The sequence below is a fragment of the Aspergillus brunneoviolaceus genome, assembly GCF_003184695.1.
Source record: "Aspergillus brunneoviolaceus CBS 621.78 unplaced genomic scaffold BO95scaffold_3, whole genome shotgun sequence".
In the NCBI taxonomy this organism is placed as follows: domain Eukaryota; kingdom Fungi; phylum Ascomycota; class Eurotiomycetes; order Eurotiales; family Aspergillaceae; genus Aspergillus; species Aspergillus brunneoviolaceus.
Window position 1 is genome coordinate 200376 of NW_020290733.1, and position 19559 is coordinate 219934.

The 19559-nt window shown below is 52.0% G+C and overlaps 9 protein-coding genes across 9 annotated transcripts; 7 read left to right on the plus strand and 2 right to left on the minus strand.

Moving 5' to 3' along the window:
* Window positions 1-1097: 1097 nt before the first annotated feature.
* Window positions 1098-2861, plus strand: BO95DRAFT_510342 (NCBP3 domain-containing protein). The gene is made up of 2 exons (XM_025591344.1): window positions 1098-1365; window positions 1440-2861. The coding sequence occupies exons 1-2, from the start codon at window positions 1297-1299 to the stop codon at window positions 2721-2723; spliced, it is 1353 nt and encodes a 450-aa protein (XP_025447309.1). The 5' UTR covers window positions 1098-1296; the 3' UTR covers window positions 2724-2861.
* A 232-nt stretch (window positions 2862-3093) lies between these two features.
* BO95DRAFT_403360 (uncharacterized protein) lies at window positions 3094-4757 on the plus strand. The gene is made up of 2 exons (XM_025583920.1): window positions 3094-3379; window positions 3450-4757. The coding sequence occupies exons 1-2, from the start codon at window positions 3118-3120 to the stop codon at window positions 4709-4711; spliced, it is 1524 nt and encodes a 507-aa protein (XP_025447310.1). The 5' UTR covers window positions 3094-3117; the 3' UTR covers window positions 4712-4757.
* A 579-nt stretch (window positions 4758-5336) lies between these two features.
* BO95DRAFT_458705 (60S ribosomal protein eL29) lies at window positions 5337-6051 on the minus strand (the record flags this gene model as incomplete). The annotated part of the gene is made up of 4 exons (XM_025588588.1): window positions 5337-5372; window positions 5480-5582; window positions 5830-5881; window positions 6045-6051. The coding sequence occupies 4 exons, from the start codon at window positions 6049-6051 to the stop codon at window positions 5337-5339; spliced, it is 198 nt and encodes a 65-aa protein (XP_025447311.1).
* Window positions 6052-7196: 1145 nt separating this feature from the next.
* Window positions 7197-8105, plus strand: BO95DRAFT_510345 (F1F0 ATP synthase subunit delta; the record flags this gene model as incomplete). The annotated part of the gene is made up of 6 exons (XM_025591345.1): window positions 7197-7328; window positions 7406-7428; window positions 7521-7651; window positions 7771-7859; window positions 7928-8017; window positions 8073-8105. The coding sequence occupies 6 exons, from the start codon at window positions 7197-7199 to the stop codon at window positions 8103-8105; spliced, it is 498 nt and encodes a 165-aa protein (XP_025447312.1).
* Window positions 8106-8429: 324 nt separating this feature from the next.
* On the plus strand, window positions 8430-10438 carry BO95DRAFT_510346 (uncharacterized protein; the record flags this gene model as incomplete). The annotated part of the gene is made up of 3 exons (XM_025591346.1): window positions 8430-9063; window positions 9208-9476; window positions 10337-10438. The coding sequence occupies 3 exons, from the start codon at window positions 8430-8432 to the stop codon at window positions 10436-10438; spliced, it is 1005 nt and encodes a 334-aa protein (XP_025447313.1).
* A 763-nt stretch (window positions 10439-11201) lies between these two features.
* On the minus strand, window positions 11202-13582 carry BO95DRAFT_449136 (uncharacterized protein; the record flags this gene model as incomplete). The annotated part of the gene is made up of 3 exons (XM_025587930.1): window positions 11202-12944; window positions 13004-13371; window positions 13432-13582. The coding sequence occupies 3 exons, from the start codon at window positions 13580-13582 to the stop codon at window positions 11202-11204; spliced, it is 2262 nt and encodes a 753-aa protein (XP_025447314.1).
* A 781-nt stretch (window positions 13583-14363) lies between these two features.
* On the plus strand, window positions 14364-16016 carry BO95DRAFT_438050 (putative L-cystine transporter). Its single transcript, XM_025585412.1, has 4 exons — window positions 14364-14587; window positions 14659-14676; window positions 14767-15205; window positions 15275-16016. The coding sequence occupies exons 1-4, from the start codon at window positions 14547-14549 to the stop codon at window positions 15632-15634; spliced, it is 858 nt and encodes a 285-aa protein (XP_025447315.1). The 5' UTR covers window positions 14364-14546; the 3' UTR covers window positions 15635-16016.
* Window positions 15696-16799, plus strand: BO95DRAFT_113776 (uncharacterized protein). The gene has a single exon (XM_025580392.1). The coding sequence runs from the start codon at window positions 16120-16122 to the stop codon at window positions 16714-16716; it is 597 nt and encodes a 198-aa protein (XP_025447316.1). The 5' UTR covers window positions 15696-16119; the 3' UTR covers window positions 16717-16799.
* Window positions 16800-17535: 736 nt separating this feature from the next.
* On the plus strand, window positions 17536-19005 carry BO95DRAFT_438052 (putative C2H2 transcription factor). Its single transcript, XM_025585413.1, has 2 exons — window positions 17536-18865; window positions 18938-19005. Exon 1 carries the CDS (start codon window positions 18004-18006, stop codon window positions 18697-18699), a length of 696 nt encoding a protein of 231 aa, XP_025447317.1. The 5' UTR covers window positions 17536-18003; the 3' UTR covers window positions 18700-18865; window positions 18938-19005.
* Window positions 19006-19559: the final 554 nt, after the last annotated feature.

Consider the following 19559-nt stretch of genomic DNA (forward strand, 5'->3'; position numbering starts at 1 on the left):
GCTGCAAGCCCCTCATAATAGCCGGTGACTGGACTGACGTCGTGCTCGCAGGCATGGCCCAATTGAAAAGCTAGCACAACGCATTCCGTGGTGGCCGCACTGTTGCATTCGGTGTCACCAGGGTGGTCATTGGTATATCGATGACTGTTTCATTGTTGCTGGATGAAAACCTTCCTGTAGTGGAGACATCTGGAGCTCGAATACTGCAGGGCGAGCTAGGCGATGAGTCCATATTGATCCGTGTAAGATGCCGATTGGCTTGATAAGAGGGGAAATAGCCTAAATGTGTCAAGCCGTACTGAAGACAGACGAGAAGCGGGGAAGGCCATGGATCCTTGATGACCACCAAGAATCTCGTCTTCCGTTGATCCCTGAATAGTATATACCTAGACTAAGAGTCTTAAGACACAGCGTGAATTATAGGAAGCACAGTCTGTGATCCTAGGTGGTGATGGCCGCTGAAGGTGTGAAGACCAGTAGTTGACCTTGTTCTGGGCCATGCTCAATGCAGATAGCATTTGTACGGTGGCTATACCCTGTCTTATCTGACGCTGGTGGTATGGTGTCTCACTTAGAAAGGAGCGTCGATCAGTAAATTAGTCATTATTGTGTGAAAGGAGTCAGTCGATTGAGCAGTCGGTAACATCGCCTTTCAGCATCCTGAGACTGCAGCGAATATGTAGTCATTCTGAGAAGTAGTCTCACTAGCATATACTGCTCCGAGGGTATGGCCAGGATTCATTCATCCTGAACAACAATTCAACCATTCAATATCGTTTAAGGCCGGTGGCGTTGGTAGTATGTCCCATACTGAATCCAGAACACATGGAAGGTCCAAGCTCAATAAGCTAACCCGAGGTCTAAATCAAAGAAGTGTTGTCTGCCAGCTCTAAAAGAGCATGATAGCTAGTAGTTGGAGAAGAAGTAAGCTGCCGTGATTGAAGTGAAAGTGAAAGACGAATGAAAGAGATGAAAGGCATGTATAGAATCGAGGATGGCTTCGGTGGAGCTCCGCCGACGGAACCTCCGGGCGGTGTGGAGGTAGACTTCATGTCGGCCTCAGTTTGCGACCAGTGGAGTTTCCTGTCTGCCCGTCTTCGTTCCAGTTTATGACCCCTGAGTTGCCTATTGCAACTTATTGAAGCATAAGTTGAAGCACCTCTTATTTTCTCAAACCATACAGGTCCTGTTGCACGTCTGTCATTGTTCAGTTTCCCCCTCGCTGGAGATCGCCATTGCGCAACAACCCTTCTCGCGATTCGCCGAAGTTTGTCTTCAACAGCACATTCGACCATCATGGCCTCCATGGACATTGATATGGACCTTGATCTCGGGCCTCTCCCCGAAGATGAGCACATCGATATCGTAAGTCAAGTCGCGCTCGTTAATTAGTAGCCATTGCGAATGCCACACCGCCTAACACTCTTTCGTGTTGCCAGGACCCAACAGCCGCAACAGCTACCACCAACGAAGCCGTCGATGTACTTTCTTCAGACGGACAGTACGAGAAGGTTCACATACGCGGTGTTGACGAATTGACAACCGACGATATTAAGAGATTCGCAAGCGAGAACTTCTCTATTGAGGAACCAAGCCGTGTCGAATGGATCGATGACACCTCCGCGAACCTCTTGTACTCATCGCCAGAGGTCGGCCTCCAGGCATTGGCGGCACTTACACAACCTAATGACGAGGAGGATGTGACTCAATACCCCGCTCTACGTCTACGGTCGGCCAAGCTCCTCGCCTCGCACCCTGATTCCGTGCTCCAGGTCAGATCAGCTGTCATAACGGATCGGAAGAAGCCACGCGCGCACGAAGCCAGTCGGTTCTATCTCATGCATCCTGAGCATGATCCCAGGGAGCGCCTCCGACGCGAGTTTGCGGACAGACGTCAGCACGGCGGTGGTGACAGCAGCGATGGCGACTACAGACGAAGGAGATTCGATGGTCGGGAACTGCGGCGGCGGAGGGACCGCGACGCTGACGACAATTTCAGCGTCAACATGTATGATGACACGCGGGCAGTGAGCGCCGACCGCTCCGAACCATCTCGCGGACGTGGCAGGCGAGGGCCAAGGGATCTGTTTCCCGAGGATGAAGGAGGCTCTTCGGGTCGTCTACGCAACCGCAGTGCTTCACCGGGTCGTGATACATTGATGGAAGGGGGATACGTCGACACAGATCGCCCCAGCTCCCGCCGGCAGTTTCGTGAGCGCTCGCCCCCGCCCAGTCGTCGCAATGAAGGCCGGGAGCTCTTCCCGTCCTCCAAGGCCGGCGACAGCGACTCGAACACGCGCGAGCTTTTTCCGCACAAGACGGTCAAAGAACTCTTCCCCAGCAAGCACAGCAACCATCGCCGATCCGATGCGATAGATGCTGCGGACGAGACAGCTGATCTTTTCGCTCGGCGGATTTCTGTACCGTTCGTCGATGGAGCACAGGACATACAGCCGCAACGAAAGAACAAGAACGTTGAGCTTTTCCCTAGCGACTCAGATTCGAGCGGGCTCAACATCCGTGGAGCTGCAGGTCAAGGTCGGGATGATCAAGGAATGTCTGTTCGTGGTGCAGCAAGCGGTATCTCAATCAAGGGACGGGGGGCGTCTGTTCGAGAGCTTTTCCCATCCAAGTTCAATTCCAATGCCGGCAAGGAGTTGTTTTCGGAGAAGATCGAAGGACGGGGAGGTCCTCGACGGAGAGCGGAGGACATGTTCAGCTGAGGCATTCTGCATTCTATGTTAGAAAATACCCCTGGAAGGAAAGGCTTTTTTTTGCATTTTCGTTTTGTAATATTCTTATCATTTAGTCTCTTATGATGCCTTGGGATGGTGTTTCGCGATTCGCACTTCCCTCACAATGACAAATCCCATCTTTGGAAGCTCGATATTATACCCATCTCTGAGATATAAATAATCTGATGAAGTTACTGATGATATGACTTCTTCAACCCTTCCAAAAAAAGCACGAAGACGTTTCAAACCGATACGGAGCTCGATGGTTGTTGGAAAAGGGTCTAGCCGTTGGAGCGGACTTATGTCAGAAATATATTTCCCCCTCCCCCCCCCCCAACTGCCTGACCTATCCCCGCATTTCACAAACATAACAAAAAAAACAATGCCTTTGGAAGCGCAAAGTTCATCACTGGCGAGCGACCTTGTGGCTCGCTTTCTGCGCGCACACAACTACACAGAGACCCTCGATGCCTTCCTCCGCGAAGCGGGATTGCCAGCCAATGCGGGACAAATCTGCGGAAAGAACGAGCAGGACTCCTGGACCATCGAGAGCGTGCTCGACGAGAAACGAGCGTTTGATAAGAGCGTGAGCTTTGAGCGGTACAACGAGAGCGACCAGGGAAAGGATTTCTGGAGTGTGCCTGGTATATGTCACCCTCATCTTTAAACCGCTGGAGTCAAGCGAACAGAATCACTAATATATGGTATATAAAGCCCCGGCCAACCCCACGATTATTGAGACGCCAACCGCATCCAATCTGCTATCCTGCTCTGTGGAGCACTGGCAACACGACGACAGGGAAGGGCAGTCCGACGGACCCATCCTGGTGGCCACCGGAGCAGACAAACAGCTCCATGTGTTCCAAGCCTCCGCCGGCAACGACCTCGTGCGGTCCTTCTCCGGCACGTCGGAGTCGCCGATCTTGTCCTACACGCCGATCCGAGAAGGCCAGTTCCTGCTCCTGACCAGCATGTCCGGCCATCTCCTTCTCCAGCGTGGAGCCAGCGTCGTCGAGCGCCGGAAAGACCATGCCAAATACGCGGTCAAGGTGGTCGCGCACGAGGCAGACGACAAGACCGTGTGGGTTGCAACCGCGGGCTGGGACTCGAAGGTCTTCCTCTATCAGCTGAGCGGCGGCAACAGCAGCCACAGCAGCCTTGCAGCAGTCGACGAGCACACCCCAGTAACCATCGGCGAGCCCGTGGCGCAGATCTCCCTGCAAACGAACCCGGAATCCATCCTCTTCGTCCGCCACGTCGACACGAAGGAACTTCTTCTCCTCGTCTCCAGACGGGACTCGACGTATATCTACTACTACCGCGTAGAAGGGTCACGGGCAGCACCCACCGCTGCAGAAACAACCCACCCTCAGCAGCAACAGCAGGCCGAGTGTGTCCTGCTCGGGAGACAGAACCTGGCCCCGCACTCGAACGCCTGGGTGGCGTTCTCCCCCTCGTGCATGGCCCTCAGCCCCCATGACGCGGGCCTTCTTGCGGTTGCAACGTCCACGCTCCCTCACATGAAGGTCATGATTGTGCGGCTGCTGTTTCCGTCGCAGGGGACGCTGGGCGGGAGCGGTGAGGATGACGGTGATGATGGCGTGGGTGCGAGGGAGCCGGTGACGCAGGCTGCGCAGGCGCTTGCGGCGCTGTCGCTTCAGAACCGAGAGGATGCTGCCATCATGGTTCAGGCCAACACTTTCGCGCCGCAGACGGCGTACTCGACCCCGCAGGTGGTGTGGCGGCCGGATGGCTCGGGAGTCTGGGTCAATGGCGATGATGGGGCTATTCGCGGACTCGAGGCCAAGTCCGGTAAGATTGTTACTGTCTTGAAGAATGGCCATGAGGCAGGGTGTAAGATTAGAGCCATCTGGGCCGGCTGGGTTGAGCGTTCAGGCTCCGATGGCAGAGCTCTGAGGGAGGAATGGCTAGTTAGTGGAGGGTTCGATAAGAGGCTCGTGGTCTGGAAGACATAGTATACAGTCGGTGAACATTTATGTTTGTGGAGCATTCAATTGGCGCGTATCATGTGAGGATACATATATGAATAGATAAAATCATGTAACAAATTCAATAAATTGACTAGTCATAGCTCTACATCAGTCTACTGGGGATGTAGCCCTCCGTCCATGCACCCTTGACCCACGGAGAGCAAAAGGCCAAGGGTGATTGGAAGTCAGGAGGGCATGGGATCTTCTCTCGGCACGTTAAAATAATCCTTCAGCAAGCGCGCATGGAAAAATAAGCACGAAGCTGTACACACATATGCCTGATCTCCGACTCCGGTCTGCAAAAAGACCCGAACCGAATTTGTGGGGAAAACCCGTCACTCACCACGATGCGGGCAAGGACGGAAAAGAAAAATAGCAGAAGAGCACGACTCGCTCTTTCAAGTATACCCGCAGAGACCAGTCAATTTCCTTTCCTATGTGACAACCGTTTGCGAAAACATGTAGCCGGGTGGGGTGAGGACCAGTCTGGGCTAAATCCGACAAGACAAGACGATCCCACTCATGGTGCGCGGGGGCGTTTTGGCAAAAGAAAGATCAACCAACTCAAATCGCTTTCATTTCTTTTTAAAACGTTTCTATATTAGTTGATTTATGCGACCTCGCGCTTGCCCTCCTTGCGCTCCTTCTGTTCGAGTTGTTAGCCAGATCGTTCTTCTCGCAGATCGAAGGTCGGGAGGGTCGATGGAGGGTAGCGAATGTGAGGAGATCGAGGGACTCGCTGGGTTAACGTACCAGAGCCTTGGCGGTACCGTGAAGAGCGTGTCTGTGGTTGCGGCGGAACTTGGGGTCAACACCCTTGAGGGAGGGGTAACGGTTGGTCTTGGGCTTCTTGATACTGTGGAGCGGAAGATCGACAAGGTCAGCGATTTTTTTTTTTGCATTCATGTGTTTCCGGTGTTGTATCTCATGGTAATGGCGACGGTCAAGGCGCTGTTGTCGTGTTGGATGGAACAACGATGGTTGAGAGGTTCCTTCCACAATCGCGCCGTAATCCAACATAGCGACTCTCCCCACTCCATTCCATTCGTACATTCGTGTGGTTCTTTCAGGACTTGGTTCGATGGGGATTCAAGGGTACGCACCCGTTACGGTGAGCCTTCTGGCTGTTGTGGTGCTGAGACGCGTTCTTGGACTCTGTATGGGAGAATCATGTCAGTGAACTGATCACGGCTGCCGAATGGACCTGTAGAAACATGGCGAACGGTCCCAAGGGGGGGATGCTGATATTTGGGACGGTTGAATTCTTCGTCTTTTTTTTTTCCTGGGACAAAAATTCATATAGCAGGGGTGTACATACTCGCCATCTTGTCGGATTTGTCGCAACTGGGAGACGGTTGACGAGGAGTTGGCGGGTGAGGTTATCCTGAACTGAGCGGAAGGCCAGAGTCCCCAAGGCAGGTTCGGCTAGGGCTGGTTTTCAGTGTGGGATTTCGCTTACCGAGCACGGCTAGCGTGTCCGCCTCAGCTATCACTTCACTTGCTGCTGCTTCTACTGCCTGACTTCCCCCCCTATATTCCCCGTATAACCGTGTGGAGGGGAACAACATTAGTGCTATCTATGTTACATATTACACTTATTCTTGACGTCTTTCCATCTTCTGTATCAGATCCGTTAGAACTAGAGGTTGGGTTAGACGTTCATGGACCCTCGAAGTATGTTGTATGCGCCTGAGGCATCAACACCCGCAACCGATGACTAATCTTATCTTGTGAGATGAATCTGCGCATCCGTTGTAACATCCTGTTGGTTTGAATCCCAAACATTATTGATGTGAGGTTGCTGCTCTCTAAGTGAGTTGCGGGACAGAAGCAATGGTGGTCGACTGCTTCTCGATGCCTGATACAGCTGCCTGACCTGGCCTGCTATAGAAACATTGTTATGATAGCCGAGCCAAGGCTAAATACCATATCACGTGACTATAAAAGTATTATGGATCTCGAAGTATGCAATTGGGCCTGCGCTCATGTTGAAGGCTTCACGGACGGTTTTTAATTTAAACATGCACTTTCATAGTAGGATACCTGCCTTGCCAGAAGTTAATAAGAGGGCTCATCTGCGCCATCACAACTGGAATTTTGCTGGTACTCGTCTTTGACTCATGGCCCTAAATTGTGAAAGGCAGCGGATGACAGAACACACGTCTGTGCTGATCTTTGTGAGATAGATTGAAATTGAGTAATATCTACAGAGTGTAAGCCTTCCGTTACAGATTCTGAACAAATCCGATGACGGCGTAGAGGCTAGATACCGTGTCCACTAGTCAGTTCCAGGTTCGGAATACGTACTTGGTCAAATCATCGGGTTCGTTGGCGGTGTTGTCGCGCGGGCCCCCCACGTGACCGGAGGAGCCGCTAGGGAACAACCGGCATCCGACTTCGACCTTTGCAACTCTCAACCCAGGTTCAAGAGGGATATCACCACCACCACCTCCATTCCGTCCATTGCAAGATGAGCTCTCTCCGCTTCGCTCGCTCTGCTCTCAGGGCTCGTCCCTCTGCTTTCCGCGTTCCTCTTCAGCGCAGAGGTTACGCCGAGGCTGTTAACGACAAGATCAAGCTTTCCTTGACCCTGCCTCACCAGGTACGATTCCGATTCTGTTATGCAACCCGCTGCGTCCGCCATGATGTTCAGTGACTGACAAATTTGTTCTCAAACAGACTATATTCAAGTCCACTGGCGTGTATGTGGTCCCTTGACTCCCGTATCGACCGAGCAATTGGACGAATCTCTTTCAACCTTGACCGCCCCGTACTTACGAGTCTTTCCATCCAGTGTCCAGGTCAACATCCCTGCTGAGTCCGGAGAGATGGGTGTCCTCGCCAACCACGTCCCCTCCATCGAGCAGCTTAAGCCCGGTCTCGTCGAGGTTGTTGAGGAGGGTGGTGCCAGCAAGAAGTTCTTCCGTACGTCCGACCATTTCTATCGAGACCCGGCGCTTTACCTCCACTTCAAACAGACATTGCTTGGATCGCAGCTGCTACTTGGCTTTGAGCCTGGCTGACGTATTTGTCTTCTTGTATAGTTTCCGGTGGCTTCGCCGTTGTGCAGCCTGACTCCCAGTTGAGCATCAACGCCGTCGAGGGTTACCCCCTTGAGGACTTCAGCGCTGAGGTAGGTGTCCCTCCCACCCTGTTATGTCGCGTCGCCAGATGACTAATGTAGTCATTCGTCTACTTCAGGCTGTCCGCTCCCAGATCGCCGAGGCCCAGAAGATTGCCAGCGGCAGCGGCAGCGAGCAGGATATTGCCGAGGCTAAGATCGAGCTTGAGGTAGGTCGAGTCCGCTTCGTCATACTACGAGTTTGTCTGCTAACGCCATGACCAGGTTCTCGAGACCCTCCAAGCCCACCTTAAATAGATACCTGATGTACATATCCAGTCGCGACCTTCCACCTGACCTTGTAGAATTAAGCCAATTCTCTTGAAATGTTGTTTTGCATGAATTGAAGACAACGCCCACTGAAGGCTTGTGTGGCATTAGTTCCACTGACGATTATTGCTAACTAAGACTTTCTTGGACTCCTCGGTTTCCCGGCCGCTCCTTCCCAGTTTGGTTGTTGGATTTCAGTCCGAGTCTCCTGGAGCACTCCCTCGAACTTCCTTCCGTGCATTCCGCTGCTTCCCCTCTGTCTAGTTTCGTGCTAATCCTGAGTGCGCAGACTGCAACAGATATTTGCTGACGATGGCCCAGCAGTCAGTATTGTCTGCCTCAAGCTCCCTGGTCTACGAACCTGAGCTTGGCGACCACAAACAACCCAACATCCTGCCGCTTGTTTCCGACCTGCGGTCTATGAAATCCCCCCAGTCTTCCCTCGACCGCGTCGCTTCCAGCGGGCTGGAAAATCTCAAGGTGCCCCCAGCTTTGCAGAGGAATGATTCTCGTGATACCGATATATTCCAGATTTTCCCCATGGACGTTGACAACAATTCCTCCTCAGTCACGACATACAATGCAAAGGACATAGGGATTGAGCCTGAAATTCAACGTAGCTCATCAATCTCAATCCCCGGGTCTACAAAGGAGAATGAACTATGCGATCTCGAAAGCCGATCATCTCCGACCAAATTGACTTTGAACGAGCCCACCGTGAGCGCGATACATGGCGTTCTTATTGAACCTAGTCGTACAGAAAGTCTCAATCGCGAGCTCTCTCAAAAGCCCCCCAAGCCACCAAAGCCGGCTTTCCTCTCTGAGCTCGAAGTTCCTACTTTCACTGTATCCGAACATGTTCGCTCATCTGTGGCTGATCCCGGAACGACGCGCCAGAGAAGAAAGTCCCTTGGCACAGATCCTCAGATGCTAGCACCGCGGCAGGGTATAAGGGCTTCTTTGCGTCTTTTCAACCTATCGATGAGACGGTATCAGGGACATGACTCAATAATGCGAATAAAGAAACCCTGGACTAATCAGAGTTCCCCATCATCGCATGTCCTTCCGCGTCTAATATTACCATGTCCAGAGACGACAACCTACGTTGTGAAAGATAGCCCGGAAGTGCCATGGCCGGCACCGTGTCCGATTGTCGATGAGTCACTCTTCCGTCACAACCTCGGATTACCAGACAGCGCAGCAAGTAACAATATTCGGCTCCCTGCCCTTGACGGTCATCGTCAAACCCTGCCACATGGACGGCGTTCAATCGGTGATTTGCTGGAGACGTATATCCGCAAGCCCTTCCGAGCGATCTGGCTACAGACCAAGGAAAACGAGTGTGCTATTGTCAGCTTGGTAATTGGGCAGCGATCTGAGCGGGACTTGCTATCTCAATCAATGTCATGCTCGTTCCATGTGCACGTCACTCGGCCGATTGCGCAGACCTATGCTAAGAGCCGCGACGGTCTAAAAGATACTTTTGTTTCTCCGTACATGTCCACGGCACATCTTGTTAGGGTTGACGTCATTGTTCCACTTCTATTTCTGCGGATTGTGTCTTTCCTCAATGCCGCTTTCCTCCAGGTCATAGGCTCTGCAGCCCCATGTGCAGTGATTGGATTGCTCCACCTACTTCTGCATTTCGCTGTAGTATCTCTTACTTTTCTCTTGGAAAAGGTTGGTGTCAATGTATTCATTCAGAGCTGACCGCGTCTGAGAGATACAGTGGTGTGGAAGAGGGGCATTTGGTCGATCGACCGAGTCAAGCACAAAGGTTCAATCAAAACGAGGGTCTCAGTGAGGAAGGGCAATGAGAACGAGAGCTAGGGTTTTATTATTATTTCATTGTGAGATTGTTACATAGTTGATTCATGACTATTGAACCTATGACCATTAGATATCGAGACAAGGCTGCCGACGAATAGACTTTATGTCGAGAGCTATCTAATAGTCATGGGGAAGTCTAACCGAGAAAAGAATAGCAGATTCCGATTATCACATGCATCTGTTACCTCGTCGAACAATCTGTAGCTCAATGCATAAAACCTTAAGCATTCACCTGCAGTCGCCTTAGAATCCGAGCCAGCTGCAGTCCCGACAAGATTGAACTCCAACGGACGAAAAGAGCAAGCAAGTTAAGCTCATCACGAATCGACAACGAAATGCCATAGGGAGATCGCTAGTGAGAATTTATATGTGGCTAAGTGTTCTCAAAGGCAAATAAGTTTAAGGTAGTGCTTGCTAACTTCTCCGCCGACTCGGAGACATTGATGTTCGTTCGCCTCCTTGCGATGCCCAATCTTGACGAATTCGATTAGGCCCTTTGTCTCGTCTATTCATTGCATTCCTGATTGTTTCAGAGAGACCGGACCTTGACCCAATCCCATTTCCTTCGATGGGACGAGACCTATCATACTACCATCCTTATGACTACGATCTCTACAAGAGAAGCTTCCTCATTCCGCCTGCTGAGTGACTTTCGCAGTCAACTGACACGCCTAGATGATGAATCTTGATATCGATTGACGGTCGGTCCTCTGCGAGCTCTACCTGTGGTTGAGTCTTTGGTCTCGATTGTACTGTACCCGCAGGCTTACTGATTCTTTTAATGTCCCGGCAGCTAGCTAGTGCCAATTGGCCGACTTGCTCGCCCGAGGGGTGACTGCAATCACCCACCAAGCGACGCTACTGTTGTGTGCGTATTGACAACCAAAGGGACCTCTAGGAAGGGATCTATCGTTATAAAAAGACCCGTTTCTTCTGCTTGCTTACTCCGACCAGGGCCAGGCACCTCCTCTGACCACATCACATGCATTTATTACTGTAATCACAAAAGCAACAGCACCCGCCCAAGGTAAACCGGATGGAGTTGGGGGGTACTTCGCACACAAACAATTCATGTACACCAAATCATCAACATCAACATCACATCAACATCAACATCAACACGTCAACAAAAAGAGGTACTAAAATCGACAAACGGAGATATAATCCTACCACATAAGATCGTCAGTATCATATCGTTGCTATACAAAAAAAAAGGAAAGACAAGAAGAGAGAACGCAATATGTCTTTTTTTTCTCAGGTGAATTCAACGCCTTGCTGTCTCTCTTGACGTGCACGAGCTCGTTCCGCACGTCTACGACGTCGATTGCTCGCGTATTCGCTGGCCTCGGTCCCGGTAAATGTTCCCGTTCCGGGTGATGTGATGCTGGCTGCGCCGTAGGGGTGGCTGGAGGGTACAGGGGGCGGAGGCGGAGGAGGTAAGTTGGTCATGTTCGGAGGAGGCGCATAGTATGTCGCGGGGATGCTAGATGAGGGGGCCGCAGATGCTCCAACCCCAGCCGCCGCCGCCGCTGCGGCTTGCTCTCGGTGCATCTGCGCCTGCTGTTGACGTTCCAGCTCCTCGACCCGACGCCAGCGGTCGTAGTTGCCCCCTTCATTGCCGGATAAGGAGCTTGCACTGCCGGCTCGGCGGCGTGAGTTTCTTCTTTCCCGGCGCCTTGCCTCCCGGCTCGCGGCAGCTTCTTCGTCGGTCAATCTCCTGAGCGTGACGTGGCGGCCATCGTTGTGCATCTTCACTTTGACGGATACAGGGGGTGAGTCGACATGATCATCGCGGTGCCGGCTTCTGCTGCGATGCCGGTGGCCAGAGGAGGCAGCAGCAGCACCTAGAGTCGCCCCCGTTGCTACACCAGCTGCCAAGTCGCCCGAATCGTGTCGAGGAGGAGGTGGAGCTTCTGAGAGCAGATCGTGCGGGACCGGAGGAGCTGATGCCGGAGGCAGGTCTGAGCGCGCGCCATCAACCGCCCCTGACGCCATAGGCACAGCAGAGATAACAGATTCCCCATGAGGTGGTGGGCGGTGTGGTGGATGTGTCAACTCCGTCGAAATATCAGTGGCAGTGAACGACTCTGGACCTCGTCGCGGGTAATAGCCGTCTCCAGTGTACCGTCGCCCACTATTCGCGCGAGCTAACTTTTCATCTTCCATCTCGCGGCGACGCAAGTCCTCTACTCGGCGCTGCTCATCATTTGCTTTGCGACGGGAGAATAGACCCTTTAATGCAGCAAAGGCTCCTGCTCCTAGAACAGCATTTCGAAGCGTGTGTGACGGTCTGCGTGCAGGTTCGGATGACAGGTAGGTGCTGTCGTAGTAGTACGATGATCCTGGGCTTTGAGCGCGACTAGCTGGTCGACTCGGTGGTCGGCTTGGAGGCCGACTCGGGGGCCGATTGAGAGGCGTGCGCTGCGTTGGCTCCACTCGACTTAGGCTTTCCTCTGTTATACTGTCGCTGCGTCCATGAGCCCGGCTATAACGACCAGACTCCGTATCATCATCCCGATCGCGCCTTCGGTCGAGAAACTTCTTCACAAGCCATGCACCCCCGCCAACAGCCCCCAGCTTGAGCAGCGTGTCCTCCCACCGTCCTCGGCGCCTGCCCCCATCGGAGTATTTCTCTTCTGGATAAGCCGGGTGCGGATCATCATACTCATGGTCTTTACCTCGCGAGCGTCTTCTGAAGAGTGAGCCCAACCCAGAGCCTACTGCTCCCGCGCCAGCCATAGGACCGAGACCACCAGGGGGGTGTCCTTCAGGACCAGGAGGGCCGGACACGTAGCTACGACGAGCTTCATAATCCCCCTCCATGTGATAGCCCTCAGTATCGTATAGGTAGGATAACACAAACCATGTTGCCAGAAGCGCGAAGGCGGCGATCGCATATAGAATAAAAAGCACTTTGGGTGAGCCGTAGAGAGTGAGACCTAGTGGTATTTGCACAATTCCCAAGATTGTCAAAGCGCGGCCAATCCAACGATGTATCTAACAATCGATTAGCCCTCATGTAGACCATCGGAGATGTCACTGCTTGGTCTACTTACGACAAGCTTTAGCGGCACATGAGAGCGCCTCTTGTTTCTTTCGAATTTGTGAACAAGCCAGCCCCATAACACCTGGAAACACACCAAGACATAGATCGCTAGGCCAATTCCATGGTGAGGATTCGTCAAACTCCGTCGGGGGCCTACAGCAAACCAGCCAAATACGAACACAACAGTGCTCAGCATCACGGTCAGAACCTGGCACCAGACGTGCAACTTGAATGCCCAGTATGGGTTCCATCGCGAATAATATCGAACAATCAAGACCGAGATGGGGACAAGACCGAGAAATACGATAGTGGCGATGACACCGTGAACAATGATCAGCGTATGGTATTCGGGCATATCTTTGAATCGGTTCCCCATTCCTAGCGCCCATGGTAAGCGAGATTTTAGCAGATGTGGAGACATGTATGGATTGCACCTACCATTGTATCGCATCGTGTCGAAGTTGATCCCCATCAAGTTGGGCAGCAGGAATGTGTCGCGCTCCGAGTCCCATGTCCCATCACCCACATGTAACGTATTCGAGGAGTACGTACTGCTCCCGGGAGCCGTGAGCCCCGAATCCGCCGCCATGATTGTCAATGAGTTTGTCCTCCGGTGATGTCAGGCCGAGATCGATGACTCCTGCAACAGACGGCGAGATTAGATGCTGTGGAATGTCGGAACTACCGAAGGAGATCTATTGAGATCCCCCACTCCGAAGAATGCACCATGCGCCGACGGAGAAAGATTGGGTTTGACTTGAGTCGCTGATTTGTCCTCCGGCCGATTGACAAGCTATTCGGGAAATTCGCGTAGCTTCTAAGGAGTTTCCGGAGGAAAAGTTGGGACGATGGACGGTCCAGCTCACTCTCTGCAACAAGCGCTGGCGGTGAGAAGTGGAGGATGGAACCGAGATTAGTATAGTTAGAGTGGTCAAGAAGAGAGGAGATAATGACGGAAACAATGACGAGTCCAGAACCAGGGATGTAAAGGAGAAAACAATGGAGGGGGGTGGGTAGCCGTCAGCGAGACGCAGGAAGGGAGGACAAGTTTAGTCAACCGCCGGAGGGGAATTGATCGAGATGCAGGCAGGGTTGGGCTTATTTAGTTAGTGGACTTACCGCTAAGTAACGGCTGGCTGGCTGGCTGGCTGGCTGGCTGGCTGGGGATGCGATGCGATCGCGGCTCGCAAGGTACAAGCACAGCACAGCAGCAGCAACAACGGTTTTCCTTCTTGGGTTTAGTGCGCCAGCGCATATCCCAGACAACCACTGCTGACTCAGCAGTCCTCGACCATCTGCCGGCACGGACCGCCTGCGCATTGTATCGATCGCGTGCTATCTATCTGCTCAGTATCTCACTTTATCCATCTTATCGTCCGCGCTGCGATCAAGTGATCCCTGCCCTTCGCTCCCCCTCCCCCCTCTCCCTTCAATTCGAACAAAGACAATATGTGTATCTCCTGGATCTAATTCATCCTTCTTTTGACCTGAATTTTCTCTCACAACTCTCTTCTCTCTTTCTATGGTTATCTAAAGTGTTCGAAATTCCAACCATGACTTCTCAACTCGAGATATTCGTCAGAGCTCTCTCTCGGTAGGTGTTCTCCTTATCTACAACCAGCCAGCGGTCCTTAGATAAAACACTACTGACCCCTGTGAACATAGCCTTCTGGGCTGGATCTAGTATGTCTCACACTCACATAGGAGTCTCGTCAGAAATTCTTCTGTCGAGGTATATCGGAAACTTTTTCAGTGGCTTATTGATTGGCATAGCACGCTTTGCTGGTCCGCGTCATTCTATCCCCAACCGCTCAACAACTTCCGGCGACGCTCAACCACCGGTCTAGCCATAGACTTTCCTACGATCAATGTTCTAGGTTTCGTCTGCTATACGATCTATACTTCTGCGTTCCTTTGGTCTCCTGTTATTCGTGAACAATATGCCGCCCGCCATCCTCTCGCACAAGACGCTACGGTGCGCTTTAATGACTTCGCTTTCGCCATTCATGCTGTCGTTCTCAGCGTCATCTATTACTCCCAGTTCTGGCCCTTTATCTGGGGCTTCAAGGTCTCTCGGTATCAACGGGTTAGCAAACCGGTCGCTGGTCTTTTTTGGGGCTCGATCGTCGGCGTGGGCGCTGTCGTGGTGATTGTTCTTGCCAATAGTCCCAATGGGGGACTCGATCCTTTCTCGTGGGCTTGGATCGATGTTGTGAGTACTCTGAAATTTCGCAACTGTACTATCACAAAACCAGTCCGGATTGATGACTGATTCCATCAGATCTACGCCCTCTCATATGTGAAACTGATCATCACCATCGTGAAATACGTACCTCAGGCATGGGTGAACTATAAGCGCAAGTCCACCTATGGCTGGAGTATCGAAGGAATCCTCTTCGACTTCTCTGGCGGTATTCTGTCTCTTGCGCAACTGATTATGGATTCGAGTTTCCAGGGCGATTGGAGCGGCATCACCGGAAACCCCGCCAAGTTCCTTTTATCGAACGTGACCATTTTCTTTGACGTCATTTTCATCGTGCAGCACTACATCCTTTACAAGGATGCAGAGGATGATAAGGATAAAGGACAGGGTGCAAACGATAGAACGCCGCTTTTGTCGCAAGCCAACGATCTGCCGTGAGCAGTTGGTGTCAGCGTATTGGATGCGCAAGTCGGATACATCGCGATTTGCTTTTTTGTTTGGAGCTTTTTTGGTGGCGGGTCCCTGCTTACCTTGGTTGCAATTTTCTCTGTCCGTTTGTCGTGCCTCAAGTTTCGCGAAACGATAAGATCCCAACCGAGGCTCGGGATTTCTTGGAATATGTATGAGACGCTTGAATCTCTGCCGAATATATGACGGAGAAGCCGTTTAATTGTGAGATGGGTGGTTGAGAGCATTTTCGACGTCTGAAGGTGGTCCAGAGATGACTCAACCACCGGTGCTCCATGATTGATAGAATATATTTTTGGAATAATGTCTTGCACCAGGTTACGGCACATACCATAATTTGGATGTAACATGACCTTGACACATATACGCTCCAACCGCCGAGATCTGCAGGCCGATTAGGGCCAGCCCGGGGGATAGGGAGGGTCGGATGCAGTGGACGCAATGGACGCAGTACTATGCACAGTAGCGAGGGTGCCGACACCGCTCTTTATCAGCCCTTCCGTGCTGACGGCAATCCTTTGGCGCGGCTTCCCTTCCACAATCCCGCCAATCTGGGGATCGTCACGCTGCGGAATCGCGCAACATGGCATGAACTTCCATGCTGCAGCAGGGATTTCCTCCTTGAGGCTTATGGTCCATCTGGCGGTAAGCAGAAGAGATCTGCATCTCAGCCATGTCCAATAGCGCCCACTTGCTTGCCCGTTTTGGTAGTCGAGTTGTGCCAGCCTTGCAAGCGTGGGGGGCCTAAGCATACCGTCAACCATTCACGTCAGCTTGTTGGTCTCGTCCCACCTGCAACGGCCAGAGAAATCGTGCAGAACCATGACTCGAAGTCGCATTTTTGTTATCCCTTTTTTTGTCTTCCGTTTGTGATGCATCCTCGGTGTCCCCTGTCCTTCATACTTTCTTTTCGATTCTCTATTTTTATGCGGGACTTGGTGAGTCCGCGGCCCTCCCTGAGGCTGAGACCTCTGCCTAGACAGGGAGCCTCCCACGACACGCGAATGCCGCATGCATATTGTGCTGCATACTCAACTACCGCGCAGCTATAGTCCTGGGTCTGTGAGCTTACATTCTAGCCCGAGCTATCTTGTCAGCAAACGACTGGATTTTCCTGACTGGGTCGGAGTCGACCCAAGCCATGCTTCAACAACAGAGTGAATTCCTCACTCCGCCAGCTGCATATGAATACTCCTGATTCGCGCACTGTGGCTTTTCTCACACGATGACTATGCACCTCAGCCCTATCAGGTAGCCAATCTCGAGCCATGATGGTCGATAGTAATGCCTACATAAGCAGTGAAGATCTGCTTTGGGAAGAACAAATGAAACAATGCCCAGAAAGCAATAGTCCGAGCCCCTAGTCTGTGGTGCTATTGGCCAATATTTGAAATTCTTGTCATTGGAGTCAACTATGTATACTCCAACAGAAGATGTCATACGGACATTACCGGCCGGCAATTTAAAGTCAGCTGCAATGTTGGATTTCAAACGCAGTGGAATGACCTATTACATCATGCACCTGGCAGAACTCCCCACTATACATCAACCCCATAGATGTTGTCGATATTAAATCACGAGTTTCAAGGCTAGTGCGAGAGCTGCTGACAGCGTCAACGTCCGGCGAAACCAATGACACAGTGGCATCAAACTTCAAGAAATTTATTAAGCAGAGATTCGGAATGACTCCCGCTCAGCTAACCGGATTGACCGTCAGCTCTCGACATATGCATAGCCACATCTGACATTCGAGATACTCCTTCGAGAACAGAACATTAGAAAGACAGTAGTTTATATGGACCTCCTTTTTCCTCCAGCCGCAACTCGAAAGAAGTTAGACGATGAAGAAGCACTAACCAGAATTGTTGCCCTGATGAAAGTAATTGTTCTTCTGTTGCTGCATGGAACACACTCGTTGCTGAGAGAACGTTTCCATGGACGAGGATACAACTGTAAGTTAAGATTCCCATCACTCAAGCAAGTGGCCTAACAAAATACATACTTAGCACAAGCCAATCTATGATAGAGCTTCTGCTCGTTCAGAGCCTTCCACAATGATTTCACAGAGATCGATGGACAATCAGGTGCTGCTACCACCCGGCTCGTACATCCCAAGTGCCATGTCATTGCAGATGCAGCCGCACCTTTTTCCAGCGGCAGCCTTCCACGAGGCTTCTCTGTCAGCCGTCCATGGGATGCCTGGAAACCTGGGATACGCACTCAGCCAACCCCACAGCAGAAACCCAGGGATGGAGGCCGTCTTCTTCCAGCAGGGGCCTTATACGCCCTCATTCTTGACATCATCCACCCAGCCCAACTTACCACTGTCATCACATCCAATGGCAAACACATCTAATCGAGTCTACTCTGTGCGCCCGGGGAGTTGGGCCACACCGACAGCAACCCAGATCCAGGCACATACACCGACCCCAGAACCACACACAGCAGCAGACTATCACCTCACATCACCCCATCAGCACCACCCAACATTATCTCAACAGCAACTCACCCCTATCTCCACCTCAACGGGCGACTTCGACCTCGACCTCGATCTCGATCTCGATCTGGACTTCGACCTCGATGAGCCCCCATCACAACCCCCAACACAGCCCCACCACCTCGCAGATGAGAACGCCACCGCCGCCATTCCATGCTCCTCTTCATCCTCACCACCACGCTCCCAGTACCCTCACAATCACCACCACGTCCATCGAGATTTGACGAACTATGGCATTCCCAACCCCGACGGAACATGGCGCTGTGCCTACCCAGGGTGCTCCTCACAAGCCCTCTTCCGTCGTGGCTGCGACCTCCGCAAACACTACAACCGACATCGCAAGCACCTGTTCTGCCGCTACGAGGGTTGTCCACAGGCCGTGCGGGGTGGGTTTTCCAGCAAGAAAGACCGGGATCGACACGAAGCGAAACATAACCCCGAAATCCCATGCGAGTGGGACGGGTGTCGTCGGGTGTTCAGCCGAATGGATAACATGAAGGATCATGTGAGAAGGATCCATAAGAGGCGCGACATTTGAGAGAATTCTCTCCCTAGGTCTCCTGTCTCTTCTTCAGTCGTCATATTCAAGGAAGGGGGCGGGGCAGTTTCTAGTTTCGATACAACTTCCGGAACAAGAAGCTTTTCTCGCCCCCAGGGGACAAACACTTAGGAGAGGTGGGTGGAAAGTGGAGGGTCCGAATATGCTAGAATGGAGCCAGTCAGCGACATACAAACATGATTACATACGAAGTATGTAGTGCAGTGAGGGCGCGTACCCCCAGCTGAGGAAAAGTGGAGGCTTTTTCTTTTCAGCCTCATCCCGTGACTTTGACTGAAGAGGAAGGAAGACGTGTGGTTCCGGTTTCTGGCTGGCTGGCCTGCAGGACTTGGCCTAACCCCCTCCCCCCTCCCTTGTCTCACCCTCCTTCACAGGAAGTTGGTGTGTGGGCTGACAGGTATTCTCCTCGTCGTCGTCGTCGTCATCGTCGTCATCATCATCATCATCATCACAACAACATTATTATCTCCTGGCGTAACAAGACCAACGCCCGCACACCACTACCATACAACATACCCAGAAAACCAACAATCGCATTCCACACACGAGCAGCTCTACTCCATCGCCAGTGCGCAATGCAGACCCCTCAATCAACTTTGATGATACCTTCTCCTTCCCATCACCTTTTTAACAAAAATGGAAGGGACTTTCAAACCTTTAAACCCCCCCCCCCGGGAAAGAAAGACAGCCATACCAACTTCAGAGGTCCTTAGTACCAACCCTATTCAACACACCTAAAACTCACTGCGGGCCAGTGTGTGGGATTGAAACCATTTGGTCGCTTGTACTCTACCCAGCTGCGCTATCAAGCCTTCTGCTACTCACTTTATATGTCTACA

Coding starts and splice junctions, on each gene's coding strand:
- BO95DRAFT_510342 (XM_025591344.1), top strand. CDS start 1,297: ATGGCCTCCATGGACATTGATATGGACCTTGATCTCGGGCCTCTCCCC. Junction 1,366..1,439: donor AAGATGAGCACATCGATATC/GTAAGTCAAGTC, acceptor TCGTGTTGCCAG/GACCCAACAGCCGCAACAGC.
- BO95DRAFT_403360 (XM_025583920.1), top strand. CDS start 3,118: ATGCCTTTGGAAGCGCAAAGTTCATCACTGGCGAGCGACCTTGTGGCT. Junction 3,380..3,449: donor GGATTTCTGGAGTGTGCCTG/GTATATGTCACC, acceptor TGGTATATAAAG/CCCCGGCCAACCCCACGATT.
- BO95DRAFT_438050 (XM_025585412.1), top strand. CDS start 14,547: ATGACTTCTCAACTCGAGATATTCGTCAGAGCTCTCTCTCG. Junction 15,206..15,274: donor CGTGGGCTTGGATCGATGTT/GTGAGTACTCTG, acceptor TGATTCCATCAG/ATCTACGCCCTCTCATATGT.
- BO95DRAFT_113776 (XM_025580392.1), top strand. CDS start 16,120: ATGCACAGTAGCGAGGGTGCCGACACCGCTCTTTATCAGCCCTTCCGT.
- BO95DRAFT_438052 (XM_025585413.1), top strand. CDS start 18,004: ATGGCAAACACATCTAATCGAGTCTACTCTGTGCGCCCGGGGAGTTGG.